The sequence below is a fragment of the Panthera pardus genome, unplaced genomic scaffold (genome assembly GCF_024362965.1).
Source record: "Panthera pardus isolate Hobbes unplaced genomic scaffold, ASM2436296v1 HiC_scaffold_13, whole genome shotgun sequence".
NCBI classification, from domain to species: Eukaryota; Metazoa; Chordata; class Mammalia; order Carnivora; family Felidae; genus Panthera; species Panthera pardus.
The window spans coordinates 131,891,555-131,906,466 of record NW_026526688.1 but is presented as its reverse complement, the minus strand read 5'-3'; the positions used below and the strand labels follow the sequence as shown (position 1 = coordinate 131,906,466).

Sequence of the window (14,912 nt, the reverse complement as noted above, 5' to 3'; positions counted from 1 at the left end):
TGGTTCAGTCAGTTAAGCCTCCAACTTTGGCTCAGGTCATGATCTCATGGTTTGTGGGTTCGAGTCCCACATCAGGCTCTCTGCTGTCAGCGCAGAGCCCACTTTGGATCCTCTGTCTGCCCCTCTCTCCGCCCTTCCCCTGCTCCTACTCTCCCCAAAATAAAAACAAACATTAAAAAAAAAAACCACGGATATTTTTGTGCCCTTCCCCAAAGAACCTTTTACAAAAAGCCCAGTATATTCCCATTAGCAAACATCCTAGTTTTTTAAATGTATTTGTGATTCTTATTGTGTATGTTACTTTATTTGTGCTTCAGATAATTTACTTTCTTCTTTTTTGTTACCATTTGTAGTGACAGGTCTTACTGTTAAGGCTGAAATTCCAGTTTAGCTGAGTTTAAATGTGATAATACATCTATATTTAGTTGGCTGACACTATACGTATTCCACGTATCACGTTATTAGTGGAAGAGAGATAATAAAGTATCCCCTAAATTGAGAAGGCACTCAGAGACCAGAAAACGAAGGAGGCCACTCCATGCAGTTTACACAGAGTTTTATTCAGGGTAACTTACTGATGAGGGATCCGGTGGTGGGCGAGCTGCAGTTATTCTCCGCAAAATCCAGATGTTAGTCCCCTGATTTTATAGGGCGAGGAGACAGGTAGATGGGCATTATAGTGAGAGCAAAGGGTTCCCATATACCTATATAAATGGCTTGCGTGCACCTGACAGCTAACCTATAACTTGTGGAACCATCTGTACATCAGGAAGGGGAAAGACCATGTTATCTCTATCAGATTCATAGGAGGCCAAAACAAGCCTCCCCCATAATTTTAAGGTATGTGTGTTAATCTCCAAGGGCCCGGAACACGTATTCCCCGAGAGTAGTCACTGAGCAAACGTGAACAAGGTGGAGGACCAAAGATGGAGTCAGTATTTCAGCAGTCCTACACATATATTCCATTTATCATCTCTTAATGGTTGCATTTACCTTGAGATTAGGAATGCTTTCTCTCATTTTAAAGGTAAGGAACTTGGAAGCAGAAAAATAAAGTGAAATATTCTGTTACTGTATGTATTACTTGATTGACAGAATCAGAGGCAGAAACCAGGCCTCTGACTGTAGTGTAGAAGTTGGGACAGACTCCTGTAGTGTAGAAGTTGTGACAGACTTTTTATAAAAAGCTAGAATTTTAGTAAAATCCATTTGACTTCCTTGAGTTGGTTGAGACAAACAGGATGTGCTCATCTTACAGGAATTTTATTTTTTCATCTTAAAAAATCTTAAACTTTAGTGTTAAGCTAGGCTACTTTTTTCAAAAAGGTCTTTTGTTGAGATATAATTTATTATATTTTACATAAAAATACAATTTAATTATTAATTTATGTGTAATAAAATTTGTCCTTTGCTTTGGCAGATACAGTCATGTAAACACTACACTGAGATGTAGAACAATAACATCATCCCAAAAAACTCCTTCATAGTCCTTCCCTTGTCAGCCCTGCTGACCACTGATCCATCTCTAAAATTGTTTTTTTCCCAGAATGTCCTATAAATGGAATCATATGTGTGTGGACTTTTGAGTCTGGCCTTTTTCACTCACCATAATGCATTTGAGATTCATCTGTGATGTTGTGTACACTAGTCATTTTTTTTTCCTTTTTATTACTGAGTAATATTCCCATTTGGGCTGTTTCCAATGTTTTGTGATTATAAATAATGCTGCAGTGAACATAAGTTTTTACTTCTCTTGGATACATAGCTACAAGTAGAATTGCTTGGTCATATTTTAAATGTATATTTAGCTTTTTGAGAAAGTTCCACAGTGTTCCAAAGTGACTATACCATTTTGTTTTCACACATACAGTAAGTAATGTATGAGCTATAGTTATTCCAAAGGTATTTGGTATTGTCGGGTTTTTCCCCCTTAATCTAATAGCCGTGTATAGTATCCTAAACGATTAATGATGTTGAGTATCTTCCATATACTTATGTGTCATTCATATGTCTTCTTTGATGAAATATCAGTTTATATCTTTTGCCCATTTTCTAAGTTGAGTTTTTTGTTTTCTTATTTTTTAATGGTTTTATATATTTTAGTTACAAGTCCTTTGTGAAATATGTGTTTTGTAAATATTTTTTCTAGTCCATGGCTTAGTCTTTTAATTTTTTTCAAAAAATAGAAATTTAAAATTTTGATAATTTTTTTTTTCTTTTATGGATTGGGCTTTTGGTGTCATGGCTAAAAGATATTTGCCAAATCTAAGGCCACAAAGATTTGTTCCTATGTTTTTTTCCAGAAGTTTTATAACTTTTACATTTAGACTGTCATCCTTACTGATTTAGCTTTTATATAAGTGTGAGGTATATGGATATATACCTTTTGCATGTGGATATCATGTTGATCCAGAACCATTTATTGAAAACACTATCTGCTAAATTGCTTTTGCAAATTTGTTGAGAACTAGCTGACCATATTTGTGTGGGTATTTCTGGACTTTCTGTTGCATTGATTTATTTATGTGTCTATCTTTTTGCCAACAATACCCTTAATGACTAACTTTATAATAAGTCAAGAAATTAGGTAATGTTGAATTCTCTAACTTTGTTCTTTTTCACAGTTGGTTTGGCTCTCCTAGTTTCTTTACCTTTCTATATAAATCTCAGAATCAACTTAATAAACTTTTTTAAAGAACCTTACTACCATTTGAATCCAGACTTATACAAACCATTGGCAATGGATATAGTACTTGTTCTTTTAAATTTATGTATTTTAAAATGTTGCCTTGTTAAGAGTTGTCTCATTTTGTGGGCTTTATGGACTCTAGTGTATAATTGAGGCTGCAGTAACACAGAATTGTGAGTAACGTAGATGAGCTATCATGTTGTGAAAACTTTATCTCGGCATATTGTAATTTCTCATGTAGCTGTCATATTGGAAATGAAAAGAATCAAGGCAGGGGAAAGGGAGGACACTTAGATGAGGTGGTTGGGAGCACAGGTCTGTATTCAGACATCTGGCTTCAATTTCTGCCCCTGCCCATGTACCAACTGTTCGTCTTGGATTCAGTTCTGAAATTGGAATAATGACAATTTACCTGAAAATTTTTGAAAATGGAAAATAATTCACAATTTATCTCTGCGGCCTCAAGAAACTTTTTTAAAATTTATTTTTGCATATTTTTTTAATTGGGACATTCTTCTACCATTAAATCCACTCAAAGAGTAGTTTTGAATATTCACTGAGATAGTGTGTATCTAAGAATTTATTGCAGTGATTAGTACCTAGTAAACACTCTGTAACTGTTAGTGATCATTATTAAAAGAATGTGTTGAGAGCAATACTAATTGACATACAGAGATTAGAGTATATGAGTTCGCTAGGGCTGCTATAACAAAGTACCAAAGACTGGCTTAAACAACAATTTATTATCTCAGTTCTGGAAGCTAGGAGTCCAAGAACAAGGTATTGACAGGGTTGGCTTCTTCTGAAGCTTCTCGTTTTGGCTGCAGATGGCTGGCTTCTCCTTCTATCTCTTACCATTGTCTTCCCTCTGAATATTTCTGTGTCCAAATTTCCCCTTTTTATAAGGACACCAGTCATGGTGGAGTAGGGCTCACCCTAATGCCCCTATTTTGAACTTGATTACCTCTGTAAAGATTATATATCTAAATAAGGTCATCTCCTGAGGTACTGGGGTTAGAACTTCAATATATGAATTTTAGGGGGAGAAAATCCAGCTCATAACACTCCACCCTCTGGTCCTCTGAAAGTCTTGCCCTTCTCACCTATAAAATACATTTACCCCACTCCAACATCCCCCAAAATCTTAACACAATTCCAGCATCAACTCTTAAGTCCAAAGTCTCATCTGTGATGGTTAATTTTAGGTATCAACTTGACTAGGTCATGGTGTACCCAGATATTTCATGAGGTATTACTCTGGATATATGTAAGGGTGTTTGTGGATGAGGTTAACATTTGAACAGGAAACTGAGTAAAGCAGATTGCAGTCCCTGATGTGTGAGGGTCTCATCAGTTGAAGGCCTGAATAGAACAGAAAGGCTGAGTAACAGGTACTCTTCCTGCCTGATTCTGCCTTTGAACTGGGACGTCAGTTTTTCCTCCCTACAGACTCTAACAGAAGCATAAACCCCTCCTGATTCTCAAGCCTCCCTGTCTTTGGACTAGAACACAATTGGCTCTCCTGGATCTGCAGCTTGCTGACTGCAGAGCCTGGGGCTTATCTGCCTCCATTTGTGTACATGTACACACACATACCTACTGGTTCTGTTTCTCTCTGGAGAACCCTGACTCATATATCAGGTAAATATTGTCTAAATCCTGAGGTAAAATTCTTCCACAGCTGTGAAGCCAGATTCAAGTTATCTGCTTCAGTACGATGGTGGGCACAGGCATGGGATGGACATTCCCATTATAAAAGGGAGACATCAGGAGGAAAGAGGTCATAGGTCCCAAGCAAGTCCTAAACCTAGCAGGGAAAATTTCACTAGATTTTGGGGCTTGGAGAATAATCTTCTTTGGGACTATGCTGTATCCTCTGGCTCACAGGGGTGGTGGCCCTACCTTCCGTGGCCAAGAAGTTACTGGCTCTGGTTCCTTGACCTAATAAGCCCATGATGGCAGTAGTAGGCTCACTGGACTCTGATTTGCCTTTGGGGGCATTCTTCCCTTTTCTTAAAAGGTAATGCCTGTTTGCAGAGTGCGTCAGTTGGGTAGGTTCATTTCATACCAGTAGAATTCCAGAAGTCCAACAGTCTTCCTTCATTTTGTCCGTCCCTGTCTCTTTGGTGCAAACTGGCAGTGTTTCTGCTCTTAAAAGTTTTTATTTTTAGTAACTTTGTTGGCTTCCCAGACAAGTCACAGGGATGCAAAACCCTAGAACACAATTTGGCCCAGTTCTTTGCCACTTGATAACAAGATCACGTTTCCTCCAATTTCCAATAAGCAGCACATTTCCTTGTAAACTTCTCCAGAGGCATTTCAACATTCTTTTTTCTAGCCACATTGTTTCTGATGTGTATTTATTTTCTGACAACAAAAGCTTTCTCTACAGCTCTCCTCTTATCTTTCTGTGCCCTCACCAGAATCTCCTTTGCTGTTTATATTTCTGTTAACTGTCTCTTCCAGGCATCTAGGCATTTTCTGTCAAGTGTCTCAAAACTCTGACAGCCTTTACCTGTTATCCAGTTCCACAGTCATTCTACATTTTTAGATATTTGCTATTGTAATACACCACTTCCTGGTACCAAGATTTGTATTAGGCTTCTCCAGAGAAACAGGACCAATAGGAGATATATACGTACAGATACAATGCTGGTTCACAGCTGTGGAAGAATTTTACTTCAGGGTTAATCAAACTAACTCTCACCCGTACCTAATTTAGATGATATTTACATGATCTGTTAGGTTTCTCCAGAGAAACAGAACCAGTAGGGAGTGTGTGTGTGTGTGTGCGCGCACGTGTACATAAATGCAGGCAGACCAGGCCCAGGATCTGCAGTCAGCAACCTGCAGATCCAGGAGAGCCAATGGTTGTAGTTCTAGTCCAAAGGCCGGCAGACTTGAAATCCAGGAAGCGCTGATGTTTCTGTTAGAGTTTGTAGGCAGGAAAAAACTGATACCCCAGCTCAAAGGGAACATATATGGATGTGTATACATACATATATATAGAAAGACAAAAAGAGATACTGATCCTCAGGAATCTGTCACACAATTATGAGGCTGGCAAGTTGGAAATCTGCAGGGCAGGCTGGCAGGCTGACCATTCTGACGGGAGTGGATGCTGCAGTCTTGAGTCAGAAGGCCGTCTGGAAGCCAGATTCCTTCTTCTTTGGAGGGTGTGGAAGACCGCAGTCTTTTAAGGCCTTCAGCTGACTGGATGAGGGCTTCCCACTTTATGGAGACTGATCTGCTTTACTCAAAGTCTCTGATGTTAATCCTATCTAAAAAATACCTTCACAGCAACATCTTGACTGATGTTTAACTAAACAACTGGGTACCATAGCCGAGTCAAGTTGACACCTAAAATTAACTGTAATCGTCTATAAGAAAAAATCCCGTTGATGGTGCTTCTCATAGGCAGTTGTACCAGGAAAATCCTCTTTAGTTTTATCTAATGGGTTTTAGGTAAGTTGTGCATTGGATGCCTGTGAGAAACTTTTAGCATCTGTGGTTAAGATGTACAATAATCTTTCTAGTTTAATGGCTTTTATTTTAAAAACTGAACATTTAACCCATTTTAAAGATGAGAAAAGAGAGGCTTAGTAGTTAGCATATACATGGCAGAGCATATATTTGAATCCCTGTCTGCCTCACTTATCCACTGTATTATACTGTCTGTTGGTTAGTTATGGGTGTAGATGGTGATTGTGTAAGACGTGTTTGCTTGGAGGAAATGCAGGATGTTTCAGTGTAGTGTTATGAAGTGGTATCCCACAGTGAAGGAGAAGTAGAAAGTATCTGTCTTTATAAGGTCAGATTTTTTTTAATTTTTAGAAAAAAGTTAAAATATAGAAAAGTACAAAGACTAAGATGACGAACATCTTTGTGTCCACGAACCAGAGTAAACAGAGTATGTGCTTCAGATTTTGTAATAAAACAATGACTGATGCCAGTGAGACTCCCGTACATCTTCTTGATCCCTTTCCTCTCTTTCACATCTTCTTTTCTTATACAGACAAAACACTTAGGAATTTGATACATTTTCTTTCATGTTTTTATATATGGGTATATTAAGACCAAAATCTTTTTCCATTAATGATTTTATTTTATTTTTTCTTAAAATTTTTTGGTGTTTTATTTTTTATATTTGAGAGAGACAGCGAGCAGGGGAGGGGCAGGGAGATGGAATCTGAAGCAGGCTCCAGGTTCTGAGCTGTCAGCACAGAGCCCGACGCAGGGCTCAAATCCACAAACCGTGAGATCATGACCTGAGCCAAAGTTGGATGCTTAACTGACTGAGCCACCCAGACACCCCTAATGGTTTTATTTTTAAAAAATCATACCACATTTCTTATATATACCATATATATAATTTCATACTCATAAACAGAATTTTAAAGCCATAAGCCATATAATAATTGCTAATATTTATTTTTTCTTTAGTAAATTGAGGATTTTTTAAAAATTTATTTGCTTAATTTGCTTAATTTACTTAATTTACACCCAAGTTAGCGTGTATTGCAACAGTGATTTCAGGAGTAGATTCCTTAATGCCCCTTACCCATTTAGCCCATCCCCCCTCCCACAAGCCCTCCAGGAACCCTCTGTTTGTTCTCCATATATAAGAGCCTTTTATGTTTTGCCCTCTTCCTGTTTTTATATTATTTTTGCTTCCCTTCCCCTGTGTTCATCTATTCTGTGTCTTAAAATCCTCATATGAATGAAGTCATATGATATTTGTCTTTCTCTGACTAATTTTGCTTAGCATAATACCTTCTACTTCCATCCACGTAGTTGCGAATGACGAGATTTCATTCCTTTTGACTGCCGAGCAATACTCCATTTGTGTGTGTGTGTGTGTGTGTATATATATATATATATATATATATATATATATACACACACCATATCTTCTTTATCCACTCATCTGTTGATGGACATTTGGTCTCTTTCCATACTTTGGCTGTTGTTGATAGCGCTGCTGTAAACATTGGTGTGCATGTGCCCCTTCAAAACAGCACATCTGTATCTCTTGAATAAATACCTAGTAGTGCAGTTGCTGGGTCTATTTTTAATTTTTTGAGGAACCTCCATTCTGTTTTCCAGAGTGGCTGTACCAGTTTGTATTCCCACCACCAGTAGTAATTGCTAATATTTATAAAGCAGCCTTGGTTGTAAGAACTCTTCATGGATTGACTCATTTAATTTTTATAACAGTCCCATGAGTTTTATACTCTTACTTTTCCCATTTTACAGATGAAGGAATTGAGGCATAAAGAGATTAAATAACTTACCCATGGGTCACAGGCTGTAAGTGGCAGAGCCTCTGACTCTTATAGATAGTATTGTTGTAAACGTTAAAAAACTTAGTAAATGCTATCATACTGTACTTAACATTCAAAAACTTGGGTTTCACTTAAACATTGTTCTTGAGATTCCGTTCATTTTGATAAATACGGGTATAGTTAATTCCATTAGAGTGCTGTGCTTAAATGGTTTCTGTCATATGACCATACCATCTTTTTTTGTCCACTCTCATATTAGTGGATATTTAGTTTTGTGTCTTACAATTCTGTGTATTATAAGAAGATGGTGCAGTGAACATCTGTGTACTTGTGCACTCACATGAGAGTCTCTCTCAGCCACCCACCTGGTAGTAGGGGTAGCTCAGTCAAAAGGTATTTACGTTTTCAACTTCTCTAGATATTGGTAAGTTTTTCTCCTAGATGTTTATGTCTCAATTCACAGTTCACGTTCCCACTAGTGAGACACTGAATGCACACAGATGATGGCACAGACCATGTATGAAAATAGAACTCTGACCTGCAACCTGCAGAAACCTGCTTAGAAAACCAACCCCTTATCTACAATTGCAGCCCAGGAAGCCAACTTGCTGTGAACCAGACTTGCAGGAAGTTAGTGTCTTGATTTGCATTTGACTGATTATTAGTCAGATGGAACCCATTGTATAAGACAGTCCTTTCCAGAAATTACCTTTTAGAATAGGTGAGGATGCAAATATCAGATGGTTTAACTTTACTCATTTCTGAAGAGAAAGGAAGAAGCCTACAGTCATTATTTTAGACTTTTTTTTAAGCAGAGAGTCTTTACTTTTTTCAAACTAAATTTTAAGTAGGACCCTAATAAGCAAGATGAAACCTGGAGCTCCTCAGGTAAAATAAAGTCAGTGGTACAGCTCTACCTGCCTTGCTTCCTCCCCTGCCTACCTGGCTTCCCTGCTCCCCGATCACCTGAAACTCTAGTGGAATCCTAGGGCTGGGCAGTAACCTACAGATGCCTCATGGTGCGAGAATTTGATGAAATTCCACTTTTAATCTCTCTCAACCTCTGTGTTAGAAGGTGAACTTGATAAACTCTATTAAGACTTTGGGCTAAATGTATTCTATTTCTTTGGTCTTCTGGCAGGCAGGAATTCGTGGATGCTTATGTGAATTATGTCTTCCAAATCTCAGTTCACGAATGGTACACAGCCTTCTCCAGTGGCTTCCTAAAAGTGTGTGGTGGCAAGGTGCTCGAGCTCTTCCAGCCTTCAGAACTAAGGGCTATGATGGTGGGAAACAGCAACTACAACTGGGAAGAACTAGAAGAGGTGAGCACAAACGGCACTGTCTTTACCTCCAAGGAAGCAGCAGTGGCCTGGGTAGCTGTGCCCAGAGCATGGTCTTCCAAGTGTTCTGTGGTTGAGTAGGAATCAGAGGCTTCCTGTATCTCAGGGGTTCTTTCTTAGTCTCAACTGCAAATGGTACACAAATGTATGTCCTCTCCTTTAAGATAGGTTTTTTTTTTTTTCTTTTTTTTTTTTTTGGGCAGACTGCCATCTACAAGGGTGATTACTCAGCCACACATCCCACTGTGAAACTATTTTGGGAAACATTTCATGAATTTCCATTGGAAAAGAAGAAGAAGTTTCTCTGTAAGTATCAGTAATGTTAATCTGGTGTTTGTCCACACTTCAGTGTTGCATATGGTGTAGGATGATGTACTCCATAGGTTAAGGTCAACTCTTTTAAATGGAGAAGAGTAAATAAGGGAAATAATCTACACTTCTTGTCTTAATGGTATCTCAGGCAAACACAGCTTGTTAATCAGTATTTGTTGCCTAACAGGATGTGTTGAATCAAGGAAGAAAAACATTTCATTGATTTTTCCATTGCTCTAAAAATATTAGTTATTTTATATGTGATACCTTTAAATATTATTTTGATGGAATCTGATTAACTTCCCTTATCTCTCTAGACTTTTGAAGATTTTACAGTGCCCGCTGCAGATATAACTGGGGAGATATGGTTTTTAATAATTTTATTGAGATATATATTTCACAAAGCATACAACTCACCCAATTAAAGTGTATAATTCAGTGGTTTTTAGTATATTTGCAGAATTTTGAAACTATCAATAATTTTTAGAACATGTTCATCATCTTAAGAAACCTCGAACTCTTTAATCAATCCGCATTTCTTCCCAACCTCTCACAGCACCTCCTCCCCACTGCCACCAGTCTACTTTCTGGCTCTGTGGGTGTGCCTGTTTTGGACATTACACGTACATGGAAGCCTATAATATATGGTCCTTGATCACTGGCTGGGTGGCATTTAAGAAGGGTAATATCTGGAAAGGAGAATGAAGCCGAGTTTAGGTGAACAAATTCAGCCATTCTATTCTATTTTATATTATTTGAGAGAGAAGGAGAACGAATGGGGCAGAGGGGCGGTGAGGGGGGAGGGAGGCGGGGGGAGGAGAATCTCAGGCAAGCTCCACTCTCAGTGCAGAGCCCAATGCAGGCTTGATCCCACGACCCTGGAATCATAACCTGAGCTGAAATCAAGAGTCGGATGCTTAACTGAATGAGCCACCCGGGTGTCCCCAAATTCAGCCTTTTAAAAATAGTTGAAATCTTTGTGACTGTATATAATTGGACCAGAAATTAGCCGGTGAATAGTATAAAATTTTTATCCATATAAAACAAAACAATAGGATTTGAAAGGTAGTCCCTTTTGCTTTATAAGAATGAGCATATATTAATATTAATGCAGGATTTACCTCCACATTCTTGTGCTTCTATGGAGTAAGGATGGAGGAAGTTGGGCTCACACAAGAATGCTTAAAAAAAGCCCTGCTTCCCCTCTGCCTAGTTACATTGGCTCTTGGGAATCAGTGGCATATAAGTCAAATAGGTTAAAGTGTATCAAGGGAGCTCATAGGGCTATAACAACCAAGAGGAGCCTGCTCGTGGTCATGGAGATTTCCTTAAAAGACATTTTTCTCTTCCGAGATCATTAGACTTGTGGAAATTTTTAGTAACTCTACAGATTTTGGCAAGAATGTTTACATATCATAGCCTCAGGTAATAGGTTAGTTGAAAGTGCTCCTTAACCAGTGATTTGTTTCTAGTAATTTCCAGCAATTAACTCTGAGATTATGTAGTGCCAGAAAACAGAGAAAGACAGCTGCGTTGTTTTTTTGTTTTGTTTTGTTTTTGCCAAGTCACAGTGTTACAAGAGTGAGATGTCTAACAGAATATCAGTGTCAGCTCTTCTGTTTTAAAAAAATAGGGAAAGGAGCAAACAGATCCCAAATGGATATTCATTAGCTAAGGAGGGTTATATGCACTAGACACTTGGTAAGAGGAGACCTTGAGGTCACATAGGTTGTAGTCTTCTTCCTTGTTTCCCCTAAGGTAAGCTCTTCTTTTCCTATATCAGCAATTCCTTTCCTCTTGGATTCTGTGAAGGCTCATAACATTTATGAGGACATACATTTGATTGAGGCCATCTTTTATTTGAGGGCATTTTTGAGCATCTTTCAGTTGGATGGATTATTTGTATCAGTATATAATCAGGGTCTGAAATTAGCCAGTGAAAAACAGAATTTTTATCCATATACAACCAAAAAACAGGATTTGAAAGGCAGTCTCTTTTGCTTTATAAGAACAAGCATGTATCAATATGAATGCCATCCATGTTGGCACATGAAGGTGTACTTCTCAGGCGATCCACACGGTGTCACACCTTCCTCTCCTTTCTGCGGAGAGCAGCTCCTCGTTGCGCAGCTGGTAATGCCGGGTCCCTTTCTCCTCAGTGTTCCTGACGGGCAGTGATCGGATCCCCATCTATGGCATGGCAAGCCTGCAGATCGTCATCCAGTCCACAGCCAGCGGAGAGGAGTACTTGCCTGTGGCCCACACTTGCTACAATCTTCTTGATCTCCCCAAATACAGCAGCAAAGAGATCCTGAGTGCACGGCTGACCCAGGCCCTTGACAACTATGAGGGGTTCAGTTTGGCTTGAGGCTCCCCAGCTTGCCCCAGATTTCCCTCCCTTCCTTGGTGTCCACATTGAGGCCCATACAGAAAACCATGGGGAGGGAGTTCTATTTTTTTATTGTATAAGTGAGTTGGGACTTTTGAATCCTGAACCCAGTAGATGTGTTTCTGGGCTTGTGAGCAGTAAGCAACCCTTTTGAAAAATCAGGGGTTAGGGATGGGGTGAAAAATTGGCTCTTAATATGGGAGGCATTTTTGTCTTTAAACCAAATTACCTAGTAGTGTTCCTTGCACTTGTGAGTATGTTGCACTCTGCTGGATACAATGGCAGTGGAATTTTAAACTCTTACTTCCCAGATGTCTCAGCCCTGATATTTCCTCACAGTGCTTCCTGTCCTCTCTTCTCATTCCTCTGCAAGAATGATTTTGACTAATGTGTCCTTTCTCACCTGCACGTGCGGAACGTCTCCTTTCTCTGCAGACTTGGAAATGCTCCTGGCTTGTTGCAGCCCTACTGTAAGGACTAAAGGGGAAAGGACTACTTCAGAAATTCCCAATTCCAGGAAGCTGGATCTGGGTCCATTACTTTGGCTGAACTCTTGAGAATTTGTGGGAGCCTTTATGAACACATCTTGCTTTACAAGAAGTTATTGAGGGACTAGCAATCTCCCCCTGGCTCTGCCTGGACCTACTTAAAGATGTGTAGAGCAGCTTAGCGTTGCCGCTGAGCCAAATTTTGTTTTGTTGTTCAGCCAAGTACCTTCGACAATAAGGTGAGGTGATAGACCACCCCCCACCCCTTCGGTTATCTCGCTTCTGGAGCAAGTTGCTTCTCTAAGGAAAGTAGAAATAATAAATTTCTTGTCCTCTTTCCTTATCAATTTATACCTTCTACCACTTTCTCTTTTCTTCCTCTCCTTCCCTTTTGCTCTTACTTCATCCCATTGTTGTTATCTGACTTAATGCTCCCTTCCTCTCCTTCTAGTGGATGCATGCAGTCTATTTTTTTAATTTCTATTTAAATTGCAAAATTTCTATTTTTTTTCCTTTTCCCTAATTGCTAACACTTAAGGACATTCTATATTATGGATCTTTTGTTTATTGCATTTGAAATGTTTGTTTACAGTGGGATTTCAGGGGGGATTGTGTTTAAAGAAAATATATGTATCAAAAATAATGACATGCTCAATCTTCTTCATCATGGGATAAGAAAATTCTACATGATCAAAGAATCCATGTCAGCCTAATTTTAAATTCTTAGTCACTAGAGGAAAGACTTATTTATATAAAATGAAGTATTTATGAACCGTGATACAGCATCAAATCTCAATGAAGGATGTAGATTTTGCTTTTTTTTTTTTTTTTTTTGGTTTTAAAAGTTATTTCAATGGCTAAATTGGTAGTTTTTTCAGTCTTTATAATACAAGAATAAAAAAGATATACAGTTATATGAAATGTTTATTTTCTATGTGTGTGCATATAGTTCAATATTATGCAATAAATTTGGTGTTTTAACTTAAAACTATTTTTTATTGTATTTGCAGAACGAGTAGCTTGCTTTCAATAGAAGAGTTAGCTACTCAAATAATACAAGGTTGAATTTGGTTCCAGTCATAAGAAAGTAAAAGCAAGCACTAGGGGAATGGGAAAGAAAGCAGGGGCAGTACCCAGGATCAGGGAAGCAAGTAGCCTTATGAATGGATGGGACTTCTGAAGGTTGTGATGAGTGAAAAGGCATTTTGCATGGAGGAGAAGCCCTTAGCAAAGGCTTGAACATGGGAGCATATTTAGGGAAGGGCCAGGAACAATTTGAAGAGAGCATCAGAGGAAATAGAATAATGGTAAATAAGACTGAGGAGAAAGAAAGTAGCTTTCGTGCTGAGGAACCAGGCTAAACATTGGAACCTGAGTTGGTCAGGATTTGTCAAAATGTTCAGAACTTTGGGGTGGGGTAGGGGGCAGTGATAGGACTTGAGCCTGGTTTTAAGAAGAAAACTGTGGATGGGGAGGGTGCATGTGGAGGAGGAGTCAGTCCTTGCCACTCTGAAAGCAGTGAGAGTGGCAGCAGTGGAAGTAGAAGAGTGCATGGACTTCTGTTAAGTTTCTCAGGATCCACATAAGAGTGAAAACATATGGTATCTGTCTTAACAGAAGACCATGGGGGAGGGGAAGGGAAAAAAAAAACAGGGAAGGAGCCAAACCATAAGAGACTCTTAAAAACTGAGAACTGAGGGTTGATGGGGGGTGGGAGGGAGGGGGTTGGGTGATGGGCATTGAGGAGGTCACCTGTTGGGATGAGCACTGGGTGTTGTATGGAAACCATATTAAAAAAAAAAAATGCATGGAGGGATAGTCCAAGATGGCAGCTCAGGAAGACCCTGAACTCACTGCCTGTATGGACACACCAAGCCTATACCTATCTATAGAGATAACAAGAACCCTACTCCCAATGCTGTGAATTGCAGCAGGAAGGACAGTACTAGGGACTGTGAGTACATTTGTCCTGGGGCACAGGAAAAAGCTGTGGCTTAAATGGGCAATTAGAATATAAAGGAACTAACCCTCCACCAAACCATGGGATGTTGGAGAAGCTGGCAAGTGCCACTGTTTATGGCCTCTCCTCCACCAGCACAGGAAAGAGCAGTGTCTGGATGCCCTAACCACCCCACTGCCCTCAGCAAGTCCTGAGCCCCAGACCACACCAGCCCTGGCTACCCTGGTGCATCGGGAAAAAACACCACGGTTTAATGAGCAACTACAATATGAACGAATGAGCCTTAGAGCTCTACCAAACAGTGGGGGAGCTGCAGAATACTCTGGAGTCTAAGAGGCAGGTGAGTACCATTGTTTACATTCTCCCTCCACCTTGATAGTGCACATAGAAGTAGGGCCAGGCCATCCCCTAAAGGAGACTGCACAAGGTGGCCCCAGTATGGCATA

The 14,912-nt window shown here is 39.4% G+C and overlaps 1 protein-coding gene across 2 annotated transcripts in view; it reads left to right on the top strand.

The window, feature by feature from the left end:
- Positions 1–13,494, top strand: part of HERC3 (HECT and RLD domain containing E3 ubiquitin protein ligase 3) — a 110,612-nt gene extending 97,118 nt beyond the window's left edge. For both annotated transcript variants that reach the window (XM_053901397.1, XM_053901398.1), the window contains exons 24-26: positions 9,116–9,299; positions 9,521–9,623; positions 11,789–13,494. In XM_053901397.1, the coding sequence (XP_053757372.1) occupies positions 9,116–9,299; positions 9,521–9,623; positions 11,789–11,997 (496 nt within the window). In that variant the 3' untranslated portion in view covers positions 11,998–13,494. The remainder of the gene's footprint in view (positions 1–9,115; positions 9,300–9,520; positions 9,624–11,788) is intronic.
- The last annotated feature ends 1,418 nt before the right edge of the window (positions 13,495–14,912 follow it).